This window comes from Camelus bactrianus, chromosome 23, assembly GCF_048773025.1.
Source record: "Camelus bactrianus isolate YW-2024 breed Bactrian camel chromosome 23, ASM4877302v1, whole genome shotgun sequence".
Classification (NCBI taxonomy): domain Eukaryota; kingdom Metazoa; phylum Chordata; class Mammalia; order Artiodactyla; family Camelidae; genus Camelus; species Camelus bactrianus.
Genome location: NC_133561.1, coordinates 673,720 through 689,616, shown reverse-complemented (window position 1 = coordinate 689,616; position 15,897 = coordinate 673,720). Strand labels below are relative to the sequence as shown.

The following is a 15,897-nucleotide window of genomic DNA, read 5'->3' as shown; positions in this document are numbered from 1 at the left end:
CATCTGCTTCAGGATCCGGGCCTCCGTCTCCCGGTGTGCAGGAATGTGTGCTGGTCACATCTGTCGCACGGACTGACCGACTGCACAGCGCTGCCTCGTGTGTCCACGTGGCTGTGGTTACTCTGGTCCAAGTCCAGCACGGCTCCCACCGCCTGAACCTGCCCATACAAAGCTGGTCTCGCCAAGGAAGACCACCAGTTCCCACCTGTGCAGAGGGTTACCGCAGCGCTAGGCTGAAAACAGGCCCCAGGTAGAAAAGGTCAGTGGAAGGCTGAGGCCCATGTCCCCAGACCTTCCCAGGAGAGGGAACGGGGACAGGCCCAGGGGAGCTGTAAACAGAGCCTCCTCCTCTCTTACCCCCAGGTCCCAAAATAGCACTTGTCTGCCCCCACCCTGCCCGGGGGGCAGGGCTGCATACTGAGTGAGGTTGTTTGAGAGATAACCTGGCTCCCCCCCCACCCCACCCCGTCGGCCCTGCCGGCTGGGCTGGACCGGAGCCGCTGCTGCTCCCACAGCCACGGGAGCAGGCTGTTCACAGCTGCCACCCTAGCCAGCCTGGCCGCCCACCCTCCACCCCCTCTCCTGGGCTCTGGCTGCCCACGTTTTGCTTGGACAGTCCTGGGACTCTGCAAAGAAGCCGAAGCCTGGCGTTCTGGGAGAGGTGACCCTGCAAAGGCATTGATCAAAATCCTGACCAGGAGCTGATCCCCACTGCCCCTCCGCTCCCCACACCCCTCCCACCCAGAGGGCCATTTACAGCAAGAAAGGTTCAAGCTAGACACCAGGAAGAACTTCCAATGGAGGAGAAATGTTTGCTTATGGTGTTGCAGTGGGATCCAGGAGACCCCAGTGCTTCGCTGTAATGAGATTACACCAGACAGAGGAGAGGCCCGTGCGAGGACCTGTCTGAAGGAGCTGGGTGGACAGGCCCACGGGGAGGAGGAGGGCAGGCTAGTCCTGGGTTATGAAGAGAGCCCTGACTGACCACAGGCAAGTGAGGGGCAGGGAGTTACTCTGATCTCAGGATGGCCTGGCTCAAACCATGGGGCCAGGGAGCGGGGTGGGGCAGGAGCCTCTGGAACAGAGACGGGAAGGAGGGCCTTGGGGGTGCCCAGGTCAGTCTGCTCCTATCTGAAGAGGAGCGGGAAAGGGGTTGGCGTCTGGGAAGCCTGGGCTGGTCACCCGGCCCAGCAGCAGATGACTCAGCAGAGCACTCCTACCGCTGCCCCAGGCCAAGCCCAAACTGGGTCACAGGCCTGGTCCCAGCCCTCCCCTCCACCTGCTTCCCCGCCTCCCCCCTGCAGGCCTTCCCCCCAGCTCCCGGACTCCTGGGGGGGAGTGGGTGTGCGTGCGGGCACACCCCGAGTGTTGTGGACCTGCTCGAGGACAGGCAGGAGGTGGAGCAGAAGGGCCTGGGCTTTGAAATCTCAGACGTCCCATTCCAGATCCCAGCCGTGTGGGCTGGGAAAACTAACCTCTTCCAACTCCAGTTTCCTCATCTGAACGAGGGGACACTCATTTGTGGAGTCAGCTGTTGGTATTATCATCGTCAGACCCCAGGCACCCTGGGGAGAGCCTCTGCCCTCGCCGAGGGCCAGGGCCAGGAGACGGGCCCAGAGAAGGGGGTGCTTCCACGTGCCTTTGCCTGCAGCAGGTAGGGTGAAGCCCCTCCAGGCCTGAAGATTTGTGCAACCAGCTTCCAGGGCCCCAAGCCTCCCCACCCAAGCCGCTTCCTCACTCCCTCCTAGCCCGGTGGCCCTGGGTGGCACGTGGCTCTGTCCTGTCCTGGCCAAAGTCGGCTCAGCTCTGGCCTCCGGCTCCCATGTCCCCTGCTGAGAAGTGCCAGTCCCTCCCCTCTGCCCTGCCCACAGCCCCTTCCTTCCTCACCCTCTGCCCTCGTCTCACCGCCTCCCACCACGTGGACTGAAAAGTTTCCTAGTATGTTGCAGTTAGAAAATCACTGATGCTGGCTGTGACAGCCAGATGTCACAGGGAGCTGGGAGCGTCAACCAGGCTATAAGCTGCGACAAGAGCTAGTTGGAGGAAAAGAAGAAAAGCAGAGAAATAACTGGAAAGGGCTGAGTTCCGAGAAGCCTGTCGTTTTGCTTTGCTTTGCTTTCACAGAAGGGACTTGAGGTGCTTCCGAGGAAGGAGAAACTAAAGACCCAGAAGAGGGGCGCTGCAGACAAGCTGGACCTGGCGGGGTCCGAGCACCTGCAGGCGGCCAGCCTGGGCGGGAAGAGAGCAAGAGAGGTGGCCCTCAACCACCCCGACGGAGCGACGGAGCGCACGCGGGGCGGGGACGGCAGTGAGCCCAGGGCTGCTGGTCCCTGCACTCGAGCCGGCGGTCTGGAGCGAGGAGGCAGTGGGAAGGGACACGCTCTCCAGTGTCTGCTGCACGTGCGAAACCACCCTGCGCAAGGACAGAGGCACACTTGCCCCCAGCAGACCACAAGCCACCCCCTCCTGCCTCCCGCTTTCCCGGTGTGGTGGGGCGCCCGCATCCACGGGGCCTGGATGGGCAGCTCTGCGTTTGGCCACCCTTCCCTGAACTACGTAGGGCCTTCCTCGCGTGGCCCTGGTTACCTCGCCTCAGAGACTGGGAAGACCCCCATCTGCTGTTGGGGCATGGGGCCCCTGGCTGATGGAGCCATCGCTCCTTGTGACGAGAACACTGAGCAGTCACTCTTCACAGCGTCCCTGTGTGATGTGCAGCAGTGCTGAGCGTCCCCCTCCTGCTGTGCGCGCTGCAGCCCTGTGCGGACCTGCCGTCCACCTCAGAACTGGGTATCTTACCCGCTGACGGCCTCCATACCGCAATTCCAGCCTCTCTCTCTGTCAGTTCATTTGTTTGTGTTTGTTTTGAAGCATAATTGACCTACAACTCTGTGTCAGCTCCTGTTACACAACACAGTGACTCGATATTTCTGTGCATTTCAGAATGACCACTGCCAGACGTCTGGTCACATCCGTCACCACACAGAGGTTAGTGCTTGGTCGTTGGCTAGACCCTGACAGTGCATTTCAAAGCCAGGGCTTGTTTATTTTGTCCCTGGAAGTTTGCACCTCCTAGTCTCGCTCACCTGTTTCCCCCCCTGGAAGCCCCTCCCCTCTGGTAGTCACCTGTCTGTTCTCTGTAGCTGTAACTCAGCTTCTGTTTTGCTGTGTTTGTACATTTGTTTTGTTTTTTAAGATTCCACATGTAAGTGATATCATTCAGTATTTGTTTCTCTGTCTGATTTTTTTCACTTAGCGTAATATCCTCCAGGTCCATCCACTGCTGTTGCAAATGGCAAGATTCCATTCTTTTTATGACTGAATAGTATTCCATTGTATATATACACCACGTCTTCTTTATCCAGGCATCTGCTGATAGTCATTTAAGTTGCTTCCATGTCTTGGCTGTTGTAAATAGTGCTGCTGTGAACATTAGGGTGCAGGTGTCTTTTCGAATTAGTGTTTTTGTTTTTTTAGGCAAATACCCAGGAGTGGAATTGCTGAATTGTTTGGTAGTTCTATTTTTAATTTTTTGAGGAATTTCCATACTGTTTTTCCACAGTGGCTGCACCAATTTACATTCCCACCAACAGTGTATGAGGGTTCCCTTTACTCACACCCTCGCCAACATTTGTTATTTGTGTTCTGTTTGGTGAAACTCATTCTGACAGGCGTGAGGCAGTTGTGGGTTCCCTTTGTGCTTCCCTGACGACCAGTGATGCTGAGCGTCCTTCCGCGTGCGGGGCAGCCATCCATGCGTCTCCTGTGGAGACGTGACCATCAGGGCCTCTGCCGCTTCAGTCGTGGGGTTTTTGTCCTTGTTGTTTTGCTTTTGACGTTGAGGTGTACGAGTTCTTTGTATATTTTGAGTATTAACCCTTATTAGATATATCATTTACAAATATCTTCTCCACGCAGTAGGCGAAGCCACCTGGAGTTAGCGTGCTTCTGCCACTTACTGGCTCTGTTACATTGGGCAAGTCCTTTAACTCCCTGAGTCCCAGTTTCTCTGTCCATAAAATGGACCGATGACCCCAGCCAGCCTGGTTTAGCCCAGACCCCCAAACGAGGGATACGCCCGAGTGCCTGAGGCTGCACCCAGAGGGGTCCAGGAGACCTTGGATTCTCTCACCAGCCTGGAGCCCTGCACATTCCTGGTCGGGAACAAACTTGTAAGGACACCGATGGCTCCCCCACCCTCAACCAGGTCTCCGTGGAATGAACTCTGGCTTCCCTGTGCTCCCCGGCCACTGCGCTCTCTGCGGGGCTGCTCTGTGAAGAAAGGGGTTTTCACGGTCGAGGGTGTCTGACTGGATGGGCCCCAGGTGGCCCCAGCGGCCTGCCATCCGGACTGGGGAGGCCATAGGCTGGCGCGTGCCAGCGCTGTCCACTCGGAGGGGGAAGGGGCCGCTCAGGGAGCCAGTGCAGCTGGCAGGGTCCAGGCCTGTGGGCTCGGCCCGGGACAAAGCTGCTCTGAGCCGCCTCTCAATGGGCGCCTGTGTTCCGTGGTGGGGGCGGGGTGGCTCCGGCCTCCTCCCTTCCCGCCGCCGCCGCCGCCGCCGCCGGACGTCCTGGGCTGGACGCTGGGCAGAGGAGGTCCGGCACGGGGAAGGTCAGGGCTGGCCCGTGTGCCTGGGCACTCGGAGATGGCACCAGGCTCGGGGCTTCTGGGGTCCCGGACACTGATTGGGCCGAGGCGAGGGGCGGGCCCAGGCGCGGCAGGCCCCGCGGCCACTGCGCCCCGCGGCCACTGTGCCGGCGGCTGGGACGGGAGGAGCCCGCGCGGGGCCGCGGGCGGTGGCGGGGCCGCGGGAGGACCTGGGCGGGCGGGCGGGCGGTGCGCGGAGGCAGGGTCACCGCAGACCGGCCGAGCCCCGCCCCGCGGAGGCGGAGAGGAGCCGGGCGGGCGCGCTGGCCCCGCGGAGCTGGGCGGCCGCGTCTTCCTGCGCGCCCCGCGGCCGCTCCCAGCGCCCCGCCATGCCGCCCACCAGGCTCCGCGGGGCCGCGCCGCTCGCCGCGATCGCCCTCCTGGTGCTGGGGGCGCCCCTGGGTAAGGGCGGGGGCGCCGGCCGAGGGGGAGGGCCCGGCCTCGACGCGGGGCCCCCGGAGACCCTGGGGGAGCCGGCGCCCGGAGCTGCGGGTCCGTGAAAGGGGAGGCCCGGGGGGCTGGGCGGGGCTCCAGGCAGAGGCCTCCTAGCTCAGGGCCCAGGGTGGGCCGCCGGGGAGTGGGAGTGGGGCTGGGCGGCCAGAGGCGCGGGCGCTGTGGCCCCTGGGCACCCTCTCCTCTGCCCGCAGCGCTGGCCAGCGAGGACTGCCTGTGGTACCTGGACCGCAATGGCTCTTGGCATCCGGGCTTTAACTGCGAGTTCTTCACCTTCTGCTGCGGGACCTGCTACCAGCGGTACTGCTGCAGGGACCTGACCTTACTCATCACGGAGAGGCAGCAGAAGCACTGCCTGGCCTTCAGGTGGGCTCTGGCCCCTCCCAAGGGGCCTGCCCAGGTCTCCTGCTGTCCCTGTCCACTCCACATTCTTAGCCCAAACCCAGGACTCCAGCTTGGGGACAAAGCGAGAGGCTTTAGTGTGGGTCTGGGGACTTCCCGGAGGGCACGTTAGTTACTGCCATGCAGTCATCTGCCGGCTGGGCCGGGCCCTCCCGTCGGCCCCGCCTTGCGGAGGGAGGGTGTCGGGTCGGCACCCAGGTGCAGTGTAGCTGCATCAGACTGGGTCTGATTCCCGGGTGCAATCCTCTCTAGCTGTGCGATCTTGGGGAAGGCACATCCCCAGTGGGTCCATGTTTCCCCTTCATGAAACTGAAGTGTGCCACAATTAGTGGTTTTCAAACTTCTTTTTGAAGAGGACCACTGGCATGGGTAGGTACAGGGAGACTGACTGAAGTGGGAGCCAAAAAACAGCTCTGGGTCACTTCCCACGGGCCTGTCAGGGCTAACGTGCTGGGAGTCTGACCAGTTCAGCTGTACAAGCCAGGCACACACTTCGGATCCCAGCATGCCGCTCGCTGGCCAGCAGGCTGCCCAGCATTCCGGGAAGTGGAGGTTCTCTAAGATCTCCAAGGTCCGGCAGAACCCTACCAGGAACCCCAAGTCTCAGCTCGCTGTGGCCCCCTGCCGGCCAGGAGTCCAAGCACAGCTCTCAGGTCACCATACTGAGGCCTCCCTCCTTGAGGTCAGAAGGTGAGGGAACCTGTTCTTTCTCTAAGTCCCAAGACCATAGCCGGCATTGCCTCAGCCGTCATCCTCTTCGTGGCCGTGGTTGCCACCACCATCTGTTGCTTCCTCTGTTCCTGCTGCTACCTGTACCGCCGGCGCCAGCAGCTGCAGAGCCCATTTGAAGGTACCTGTGTGGGGCTGGGTGTGGTGAGCCTGAGACAGGCTGGGCTGAGCCCCATGATGGGCACTGGTTTCAAGGATGCATGCCAGCATGTAACCCCAGAGACGGGAGCATGAACCTTGGACTGTGTGCACCTACGTGCCCGTGTCCTGCTGGCCGTGGTGCACATGCACATGGCTCCCAGGAAGTGCATGGGGTAGGGTCTGCAGTAACAGCCTTTATCAGGAAGGCGCTGCTCCGTGTGCCTGAGTTGGTGGGACCGCACACATGCCCAAAGCTGGTGGGCGTGGGAACGGTGACACTGTGTGGGAGGGAAGGGCTGGGGAGGATCCCCTTGGGGTTGGCTGCAAGATTCCAGCCCTGGAGCTGGCATCTCCTTGCCCAGGTAGGACATTCCCCAGGCTGTGCTCTCTGGCTCAGGGGAGCGAAGTGCTAAACCCAGACTGACCTGCCGGGGCCACCTGCGGGGTCCCTGCTGGACCCTGCGGAGCAAGGTCTGGAGAGAGGCAGCGTGGCCAGCCTGGACCCTCCCTACCTTGGGCTCTGGGAGGGAGGGGGCGCTTCCTAGGGAGGCAGAGCTCTAAGTGCCTGTCTTTCTCCCCCAACTAGGCCAGGAGATTCCAATGACAGGCATCCCCGTGCAGCCAGTGTACCCGTACCCCCAGGACCCTAAAGCTGGCCCTGCACCCCCACAGCCTGGCTTCATGTACCCACCTAGTGGTCCTGCACCCCAGTATCCACTCTACCCGGCGGGGCCCCCTGTCTATAACCCTGCAGGTAAGTGAGCCCTCTGCTCCTGCCCCCCCACCACACTGCCTCTCCCAGACCTCCAGGCCGGCTCTGCTCCATGGATGCTGCATGCCCTGGGGTAGGGGGGTCCTTTGCACTTCCTGTGCCACCCTGACCGTCGTCCTGTCTCCTTGGCTTGCAGCCCCTCCCCCGTACATGCCACCCCAGACCTCCTACCCGGGAGCCTGAGAAGCCAGCTGTGTCTCTGCCGCCCCTCAGGGATGCCTCCCTCCTGTACCTCCATCGGCCCTGGGGGTGGTCGGGGGCCTCTCCTGGCCAAGCCCTGAGACCTTCTGGGAACAGGGCCCCAGGGAGGAGGAATAGGAGCTGAGCTGGAACTTGGCCATGAATGAGGGGAGGCTGGGGAGGGCTTGGGTGCATGGGCGGTTTCACAGGGGAAGACAGGAAAGCCTGGGCCACAGCTCTGCCTTCTCACAGTCCTTCTGCTTGCCCCCACGACCCCAGCCAGGAATGCTGGGCCCTCCCGTCTGCCCTCTGCGGGCTGGGCGGGGCTGGGCGGGGCTCCGTCAGCTGCGGCAGAAGCCCTCCTGGCTGCCCCGCTGGCAGGGCTCTGTGTGGCTGGATTAAAGCTCTAAAGACAGAACTCCTGTCGGTCGCATCATTGGCTTGTCCACCCCTTCCGTACACTGTCTTCAGCTGGGCCCTCACTGTTGCCAGGTCCATGTCCCCTAAGCAAGGGAAGGCAGGTTCCAGGCTGGGGGCACAGGCAGAAGCACCCAGGCTGAGGGCTTCTCAGTTCCCAGAGCTGGGGAGGTGGGTCATGCTGCTTCCCAGAAGAGGGTGCTCGTTTGCCTTCCAGAGTCCTCACATGGGCCCTCGAGCTGCCCGAAGGCACGTTCCCCGTCCGCTACACTTGGACTCACACTTGGGCCCCATGCCCATCTGACCGACGAGTCCCCCACCGGCTCTAAACGGTGAGGCCTGGTCTTCCTGACGAGCAGCTGAGAGAGACTGGTCCACCCAAGGGGCCGGGAAGGGTGCTGTCAGCTGCCTTGGGCCATAGAGGGAGCCCCAGACCGGAGGCCTCCGGCCCAGACAGGGCCCAAACCGGGCCAGGCAGGTGCCTGCCCCACCCCCTTCCCCAGCCTTGCTCCCTGAGGAACAGGCCTTGTGCCCTCGGCCCTGTCTGGTGACAGGAAGTTTTATAGTTTTGGATTCAAGTGAGGAAAGTGCCAGGTCAGCTTGGAAAGCCACCTTGCAGGCCGTGTCCCTGCTCCCAAGGCCCTCTGCTCGGCCCCCTTCCCTCCGCCCGCAGGTGCTCCCGCCCACTGCAACCTGCCTTCCCTCTGGGTCTCCTCAGGCCTCTGGGCCGTGCAGCCTTGTCTGTGCGGCCACTGTGCTCGTCAGGGCCCCTGGAGGCCCTTGTCACACAACCTGGAAGGGGCGCTCCTGGGCCAACTGTCAAGGGGCCAGGGTCAGACCTCTGCCCCGGACCTGACCCAGACCTGCTGCAGGGGACAGAGCTGAGAGGTGGGAGGGGGCCATGAGGGTCCTGGCATCCAGTCTGCTGGTTCTGCCCTCACAGGTCAGGAGAGAGAGTCACCGGGTCAGCTCCAGGTCTGCAGTGTTCCCCACCCCCGTCTCCCCTGAAGCTGGGAGGCAGAGGAGGTTGGCAGGATAAGGTTTTTGAGCTTCTCTAAGAAATGTGTCAGTGGATGCGAGGCCACAGCAGCCAGAATTCATTATCCTCAAATCAACAGCCTGGGGCCAGTTACAGACTGCCGGGCAGCCTGGGATGGGTGGCACCGCTGCCCCACCAAGGGTGGACTCCCCCTTCCAACATTTCCAACCAACTAACTCTGCAAAGCACTGAAAATAGAGAATTTTAAGAAAAAGGGGGAGATGGTGACAGAGTAGAGCTTTCATGTGCCGGGAGCAGGGAGGAGGCCCCTCAGTCCCCGAGGTTTTAAGAGGGCAACACCCATGTGTCTCCGGCGACCCCAGTTCACCTGCTCTTCACCGGGGCCCAAGGCGCAGCCGTTCCCCACTAGCAGGCCTGAAGCCGCTGTCTCCCGGCAAGGTGGTGTGGGGGGAGGAGCGGGGTGGCCTTCAAGGACTGGGTCTGCAGTGGTGTGAGTGGGGTCCTGCCAGGCTGGAGTGAGGACCCGGAGGGGGTCTCGGAGAAGGGGAGCAGTTCACACAAAATCACGGGCCTGCATTCTGGGGGCAGCAGGGCCTCCTCCCGTGGTGGGGAGGCTGCGTTCAGAGGGAACAGCAAGGAGGGAGGGCGGAGGTACCGGGCGATTCCGAGGGGCCGAGGGAAAGGTTAGCAGGAACCGGAGCGCTGGGGGAGGCGGCCGGCGGGGGTAAAATGAAGGCAGCTGGGGAAGCCTACATGAGGGTGGCATGGGGTAAAGCCGGTTAGAGGCCTGCAGGAGGCAGCCAAGAGATGGAACGGTGCGTGGTCAGATAGGGCACGTAGAGCACAGGGCATGGTGGCGGAGGGGGGGACCCCTACCCCAGGCCAGCAGCCTGCCCCCCCAACACAGGTGGCAAAGCCCACACCTGCGGGTTCAGGTCCTGAGACCTGAGGAGCGAGGGAGGCCGGCATGTGGCTCTCCCGGATGGATGGTCTGACCGGCGTTTGGAGCTTCTGCGTCTCAGAGAAGCCACCTGAGTGGCCACGGTCCCGATCTGCAGCCTGGGCCTCCTGTGACAGTAAGTGGGACGCGGAGCCAGCCCTGGAGCCCCCTCACCAGGGCGGGAGACTCAGAGTGACCCCTGGACGGGGTGGGGGGTGTACGGCGGCTAGAGAGCCCCTGGGGAGCCTCCTGGTCCAGGCCGGTGGGAGACCTGGGTTTGAGGCCGAATCCATCAGCTGTCAGGTCATCTGCACCGTTTGCGCTCTTCCACCGTCATTTCTTCCCTCCTGCTCCTTCACCCTGGCCTCCGACGGGCAGCCGGGTGCTTAGTGGGGGGCCCAGGCCGAAGGGCAGGTGGGCAGCGAGCCCTCCCCGCAGTTCAGCTGAACCCTGAGCGCCCACGCCTCCGGGACGCTCCCCAGGCCGCCCGACCCCAGGCGGCAGCCCACCCTCAGGGCTCGGGACGCGGCGCGCGGGGTGGCGGGAGGCCCCGGGCCGAGGTGTCCGCCAGGTGGCGCTGCGCCCCGCCCCCCCAGCTCGGAGCGGATGACGTCACCGGCCGGCAGCGCCCGCGGAGCGGGAGGGGCGGGGAAGGAGTGGAGGAGGGCGGGGCGGGGCTCGGGGGCGATGCCCCGGCCGCGAGCCGACAGCCGCAGGTGCTTTTCAGTCGGCCAAACCTTGATTTAAGTTGCCGTGCCCTACAGCGACAGGGCCAGCTGGAGCGTTAAGATCCGGACCCTGGTGGTCCGGGTGGCCTGGGCTCCCTGGGCGCGTGCCGGAGCCGCGAGGGGCTCCGGCGCCAGAAGCCTTCTGGGGCGGAGCTCGGTCTCCGGGCTGAGCTGTGTGGTCACGGACCTGTGCGTCACCCTGTCTGGGCCCAGCTTTGTCTGCGACGCGGAGGTGACGTCGGTACCGGCACCAGCTCACAGAGCGGCAGGCTCCGCGCCGGCGCCGCCAGCCCCGCAGACACGCACGCTGCGCTCCGCTGGGCGGACAGCGTGTGAGGCAGTGGGCAGCAGTGCGCCCCCTCGGGCGGCCTTGGTTAGGTTCCTGGGGACGTGGGTGGAGGCAGGGGGCAGGGTGGGCCCTGGGACACTAGCCTGCCCTGTTTTCGGCCAGACTGGCACCCTGAAACGGGAACCTGCAGTGCCCGCCCGCACACGAGACCCAGAGCCACAGGGGTGCACCACCTCGGAGCCAGTGGGACCAGAAAGTTGCCTCTGATGTCCCTGCCATGGAGGGCGTGGGGGCAGAAGGGGAGATCGGGCAGCAGGGACGACAGGGCCTCCCCCGAGTGGTCACGTCAGTTCTTTGCCTTCCCAGGCCTGGGACTGCGGCGAGGAGCTGGCCCCAATCCTGAAGTTAGGAAGAGTCAGGGACTGAGCGTCCCCCAAACATGCCTAATACAGCCACCCCAGCTCCACTCCGCTACCACCCACCGACAGCACCTCTGCCCAGTGACCCCAGGCAGCCCGGCTAGTCTGAAGTGGACCCTGGCTGAGGCCAGCTCTCCTGGGCCTGGACAGCCAGGGCAGGGGAGCCCCCTCCTGAGTCCCCACCGCCATGCTTTCTGTGGACGGGAGCTTGTGTCCCGGCCCACTGGGGTGGCGTGGCAGGGGACCCTCCGGACAGCACAAGGTGAGCCCAGCCGTCACAGCTAAAGGCTTGTATATATTATCAAAATCTTATGGAAAAACAGAGACACAGCTATTCATACAACAGCAGGTGTGTGTGAGGAAGTGTCTGCTTTGGCATCAAACCTTCAGGTCCAGCTGCAGTCTGTCCCCTCCTCCCGTCTGGAGCCCGCTCCCCACCGGGCATGTCCATCCAGGCCCACTACCTGTGTCATGTCCTCTCGTTAGCTGGGAGGGGTCTGGGGGTATCCTCAGCCCCTTCCGCCTTGCGCCCTTGGACCCCCAGCCTTCTGCCCTTGCCTGGCACAGAGAGGACTGGCCGAGCAGCTTTGCCCCAAGGGCTCCTCAGAGGCCTGAATCCTGACCCTGGGTGGGCAGTGGGGCCGGGCGGGTCCTGTGGTCCCTGTGGGACATCTTTCCTGGATCATAGGCCTTTGGCAGCTGGCCAGCCACATGGGCCCCAGGTGTGCCATCTTCTCGGTCTGAAAGGACTCTTCTTGTCCTGAAAGCTCAGCTCCGGCTATAAACGGTATTTTTGGAGAGCCTCAGAGACAAGAAAAGGAAAGTGAGGAGAGAGAAGGCGTCCTTCCCAGAGCTGGCCCGGCCTCCAGCTGCCCCCTGGCAGAGCAGGGGCGTGCAGAGCAGGTCAGCCAGGCGGGTGGGCGGGGTCTGGGCGGCGTGGCGTTGGCAGCCCGTGGCGGTCCTACTGCAGCAGCTTGGGCACCTCCACCTGCAAGATCAAAGCAGAGGCGGTTTAGAGGAGGGGGTCCCGGATGCGGGCCCTGGAATCCCTCACCTCCCTTCCTTCCGGAGACCAGACACTCAGAGTGCGTGCGTCTGCAGAACAGAGACGTGGGGTTTGGGCAGAGCCTGCATTCTCCCTTTTCTGTAAAAACTGGATGACAGCAAATGACCCTGGAGTCACAGTCAGAGGGTGCTTTATCTCTGGTGTCGGGACCGGCGGGGACTGGGGATCTGCCCCCAGGGAGCCTCAACAAGCAGGGTCTCCTGAGGCTGAATCTCCCACAGACCTTCGGGGTAGACTGACCTGAGGACTTGGCTGGTTCTGAGAATCAGGCAAACAGACCATGTTTGTTCTGGGAAGGGGAGGGAGGACTCAGAGGAAGGGTCTGAGGCTGCAGGGGTGAGGGGCTAAAGGAAGCTCCTCCAGGAGGAGGGACAGTCTCCCCTGGGGAGCTGCAGGGGTGGCCGGCCTGGGGCCAGCCCCGCCCACAGCTACTTAACTTCTTGAGCTGCTTGAGGTTGCTGGAGCGGATGGCGGCCAGCAGCTGGTCCCGGGAGTTCTTCTCCTGGGCGGGAAGGGCTCTGTCGCCCATCTTCCGCTGGGTAGCCGGGGACAGCGAGTTCCTCAGGTTCTCCATGATGAGGGGTGGGGCCAGGGGGGGCGGGGGCGGCGGGGGCGCGGCCGGGCCGCCCCCTTTCCCGGGCAAGTTCTTGGGGGCGGCCTTGGGGGACGGCTGCGGGGAGGGCCTGGGAGAGCCCTTGGCGGGGGCCCCGGCCTTAGGCACTTCCAGCAGCGCCTTCTCCCCGCCGGCCTCCTGCGCCCTCCGCTGCTGCTGCCGTTTCTGCCGCTGCCGGTCCATGTTGCGGCTGAGCAGGTTGGTGACGGTCATGCGGGGCCCAGCCAGCTCGAAGTGGTAGCCCAGCTTGAGCAGGGTGGTGTTGTCCTTGAGCAGCCTGGCCATCTCCATCTCCGTCTTGCCGCCGCAGATGTGGCGCTGGTTGTGGAAACGCAGCTCGGTCAGCGAGCTGTTCTGGAGCAGGGCCCGGAAGATGGCCAGGATGCCCTTGCCGGTGATGTGGTTGGAGTCCAGGTTCAGGCTGGTGATGGTCTTGTTGGCCTTGAGCATGATGGCGATGGCGAAGGCCACGTGGTCGTCCGCCCGCGTGTTGGCTAGGGCGAAGGTCTTGACCACGGTGTTGAACTCCAGCGCCTCAGCGAAGCGCACCAGGATCTCCGTGGTGATGCAGTCCGAGTTGTTCACGTTGACCTCTGTCACCTCTGGGTCGTTGCTCTTCACCCTCTCCAGGGGCTCGTCGAAGATGCTGGGGGCTGCCTCCTCCTCGGCCTTGGCGGGGGCCCCGGGGGCCGGCCTCTCTGGTGCAGGCGTCTTGCCCTCTTCTCCGGGGGCCTTTGGGCTGGGGGCCTCGTCTTTCCTGGCTCTCTCAGCCCCCTTCCCCGCGAGCACGCTGCCACCCCCTCTCTCCACCTTCTCGGCCTCCATCCGGGCACCCACGCCCTGGCTGGGCCCCTTCACCTTTGCAGCCTCCTCTCTCTCGCTCGCCTCCTTCCTGTCCGCCCCCTTCCGCCCCCTGTCTCTGCTCCCCCCTGCACTCCTTTCAGCCCCCTGCCTGTCCTCGTCCCTCCTGGGGGCCGCAGTCTCCTCGTCTGCCCGCCCCCCCTTCCCGGCCTCCTTCTTGTCCACCGCGGCCCTGACCCGGCCCTTCTCCAGGCCCCTGATGACTTTCTCCTCCTTGGGCCTCTCTGCACCTTTGCCCTCGGCTTCTTCCTTGTCTCTTGAGAAGCTTTTCTTCAAACCACCGCTCTGTGGCTCCCTCCCCTGGTCCGAGTCCTGCCTGGGGCCCAGGGGCTTTCTGCTGGCACCCCTGCCCCTTTGCTCTCCGTTCTTGGCATCTGTCTTGGTCTCCACTTGCTTGCCCTCCTAAGAATTCAGAAAAGAAAAACAAACATGAAGGGCTGGCTTTGGAGGGAGAGGGATGGGGGTGGGGACGGCATGGGGGCGCGTCTATAACCGCCCAAAGCCTCTGGACAGTCTCCGAGAGGACACGGCCGGGACTCAGGTGTGAGCTGTGCGGACCGCGCTGACGGCACACTCCCAGGACCTGAGGGCCGCGAGACGCCCAAGTGAACGCTGGGGGGCTGCAGCCGTTCCTTCCCAGGAGCCAGATCCAGAGCTGCCCTCCTCCGTGGGGTGACGGGGAAGGGGCTGCCGGCTGAGCCTCGCTGGAGCCGGAGGCGAAGGAAAGCTCACCAACGCTGGGTCTGTCTTTGTTTCAAATTTTGCGTTTTCGTTCATTGTGGGGTTTTTTGTGTTAAATTTTATTTTTTACAGTATTCACTGAGACACCAGTTGTCTTGCTCTCTGGGCTCCTGGGCCCCTCGTATCCTGCGCTCCAGGCAGGAGCACCAGGGCCGTACCCTGGCCCCAGGGGCAAAGAGGTCAGAGGGACCCACCGAGGACTACTGACATTTCATTTTAGCAGTTAAGGTTATTTATAAATTCAGTACCATCCTCATCTCATTGAAATAAGGGGGCCCTAAATAAAGGATGGACTTTCAGCATCAGATACATGTGGCTTTTTGGGAAATCTGCAACATTTTCCTTATTTTTTCAGTAAATGCTTTGCTACTGCCCTGTCTGTGAGGAGCCCGGGACCCAGCCAGTCAGCTGACCTTGGGGCCCTGCCTGACTGGGCCCAATGATCAGGTGGCTGGGGGCGTGGGAGGGGCCAGTGGCCACCCTGCACCTCCACAAAACCATGTAGAGTCTGCTCCTTATCCTGCGAGCACACTTCCCATCCCTGTCGTGGGGCCGAGGGAGTAGCTGAACTGCCTAAGAGGAGATGTTAGATACACTGTCCTCTGTCCGACAATGCCAGACCCCAGGGCAGCTGGCACCCAGGGACACCGCATGACCTTCTGAAGTTCTAACAGGAAGGCACCATGGCCTGACTGTCAGAGGTTCCCGGGGTGCGGGGAGAGAAGCAATGCTCTACCACCCCATGTCCCAGAGGGAGTGTGGTGCTGGGCGGGCCCAGGAAACGGTGTGAACCTGGACCACAGACTGGCCCCTGGGGACCGTTTGTTTAGCAGCAGCAGTTCTTGGCGCCTCTGGCAGAATCACAGGGGGCCGCCAAGGGGCACAGGGCCCGGTGAGACAGGGCCTTGGCGTGCACCCCCGCCCTCCCCACCCGCGGGCCTGGGCTGCCGCGCCAGGGGACTCATGGGGCTGGGGCACCAGGGGTGATGATGGAGCCTGGCTTTGAAACAGAGTGTGGCTCTGGCGAACAGAAGGCCCGTGAGGGGCCCTTGGGTCAGCCCTTTGAGGACACTCATGACCACCAGGGGGCCCTCTGCCCCGCCCACCCCTCCAGGTTCAGGGATTCTGGTTTCATCATAGAGTCCACCCACTTGAGGAGCCGGGGAGGGAGAGTCCAGCCCACGCTCCGGACAGAGGTCAGACCCCACCTCCCCAGACCTGCACACACTGTGCCCCACGGATCGCCCCCCAGACTCAGCCCAGCTGCCTCCGCAGAGCCCACAGGCCTCACTAGAGGGAACTGGAGCCCCCGAGAGAACACCCCACCTTTGGGAAAAACTGAGGCTCTGGCCTGTCCACTAGCAGCCCCAGGTCGACGTGCCGTCCCCCGACCTTCCCCACTGGGGGCAAACGCACCCCCTCTACACCTGCCTGCACCCTTGGTCCCTGGGTGTCCCTGCAAAGCACCTGTACCCCAGCCTCCCCTCCCACCCAAACCCTT

The 15,897-nt window shown here is 63.1% G+C and overlaps 2 protein-coding genes across 5 annotated transcripts in view; one reads left to right on the top strand and one right to left on the bottom strand.

Moving 5' to 3' along the window:
- The first annotated feature begins 4,818 nt into the window (after positions 1–4,818).
- On the top strand, positions 4,819–7,740 carry SHISA4 (shisa family member 4). Of its 2 annotated transcripts, none has more exons than XM_074351511.1 (5): positions 4,819–5,137; positions 5,293–5,464; positions 6,217–6,350; positions 6,957–7,124; positions 7,279–7,740. In XM_074351511.1, exons 1-5 carry the CDS (start codon positions 4,975–4,977, stop codon positions 7,323–7,325), a joined length of 684 nt encoding a protein of 227 aa, XP_074207612.1. In that variant the 5' UTR covers positions 4,819–4,974; the 3' UTR covers positions 7,326–7,740. The 2 variants fall into 2 exon arrangements, with proteins under 2 accessions (XP_074207612.1, XP_074207613.1); XM_074351512.1 differs by having other exon boundaries at positions 4,828–5,047.
- Positions 7,741–11,390: 3,650 nt separating this feature from the next.
- Positions 11,391–15,897, bottom strand: part of LMOD1 (leiomodin 1) — a 32,769-nt gene continuing 28,262 nt past the window's right edge. For all 3 annotated transcript variants that reach the window (XM_074351508.1, XM_074351507.1, XM_074351509.1), the window contains one exon: positions 11,391–14,057. In XM_074351508.1, coding sequence (XP_074207609.1) covers positions 12,447–14,057 — 1,611 coding nt within the window. In that variant the 3' untranslated portion in view covers positions 11,391–12,446. The remainder of the gene's footprint in view (positions 14,058–15,897) is intronic.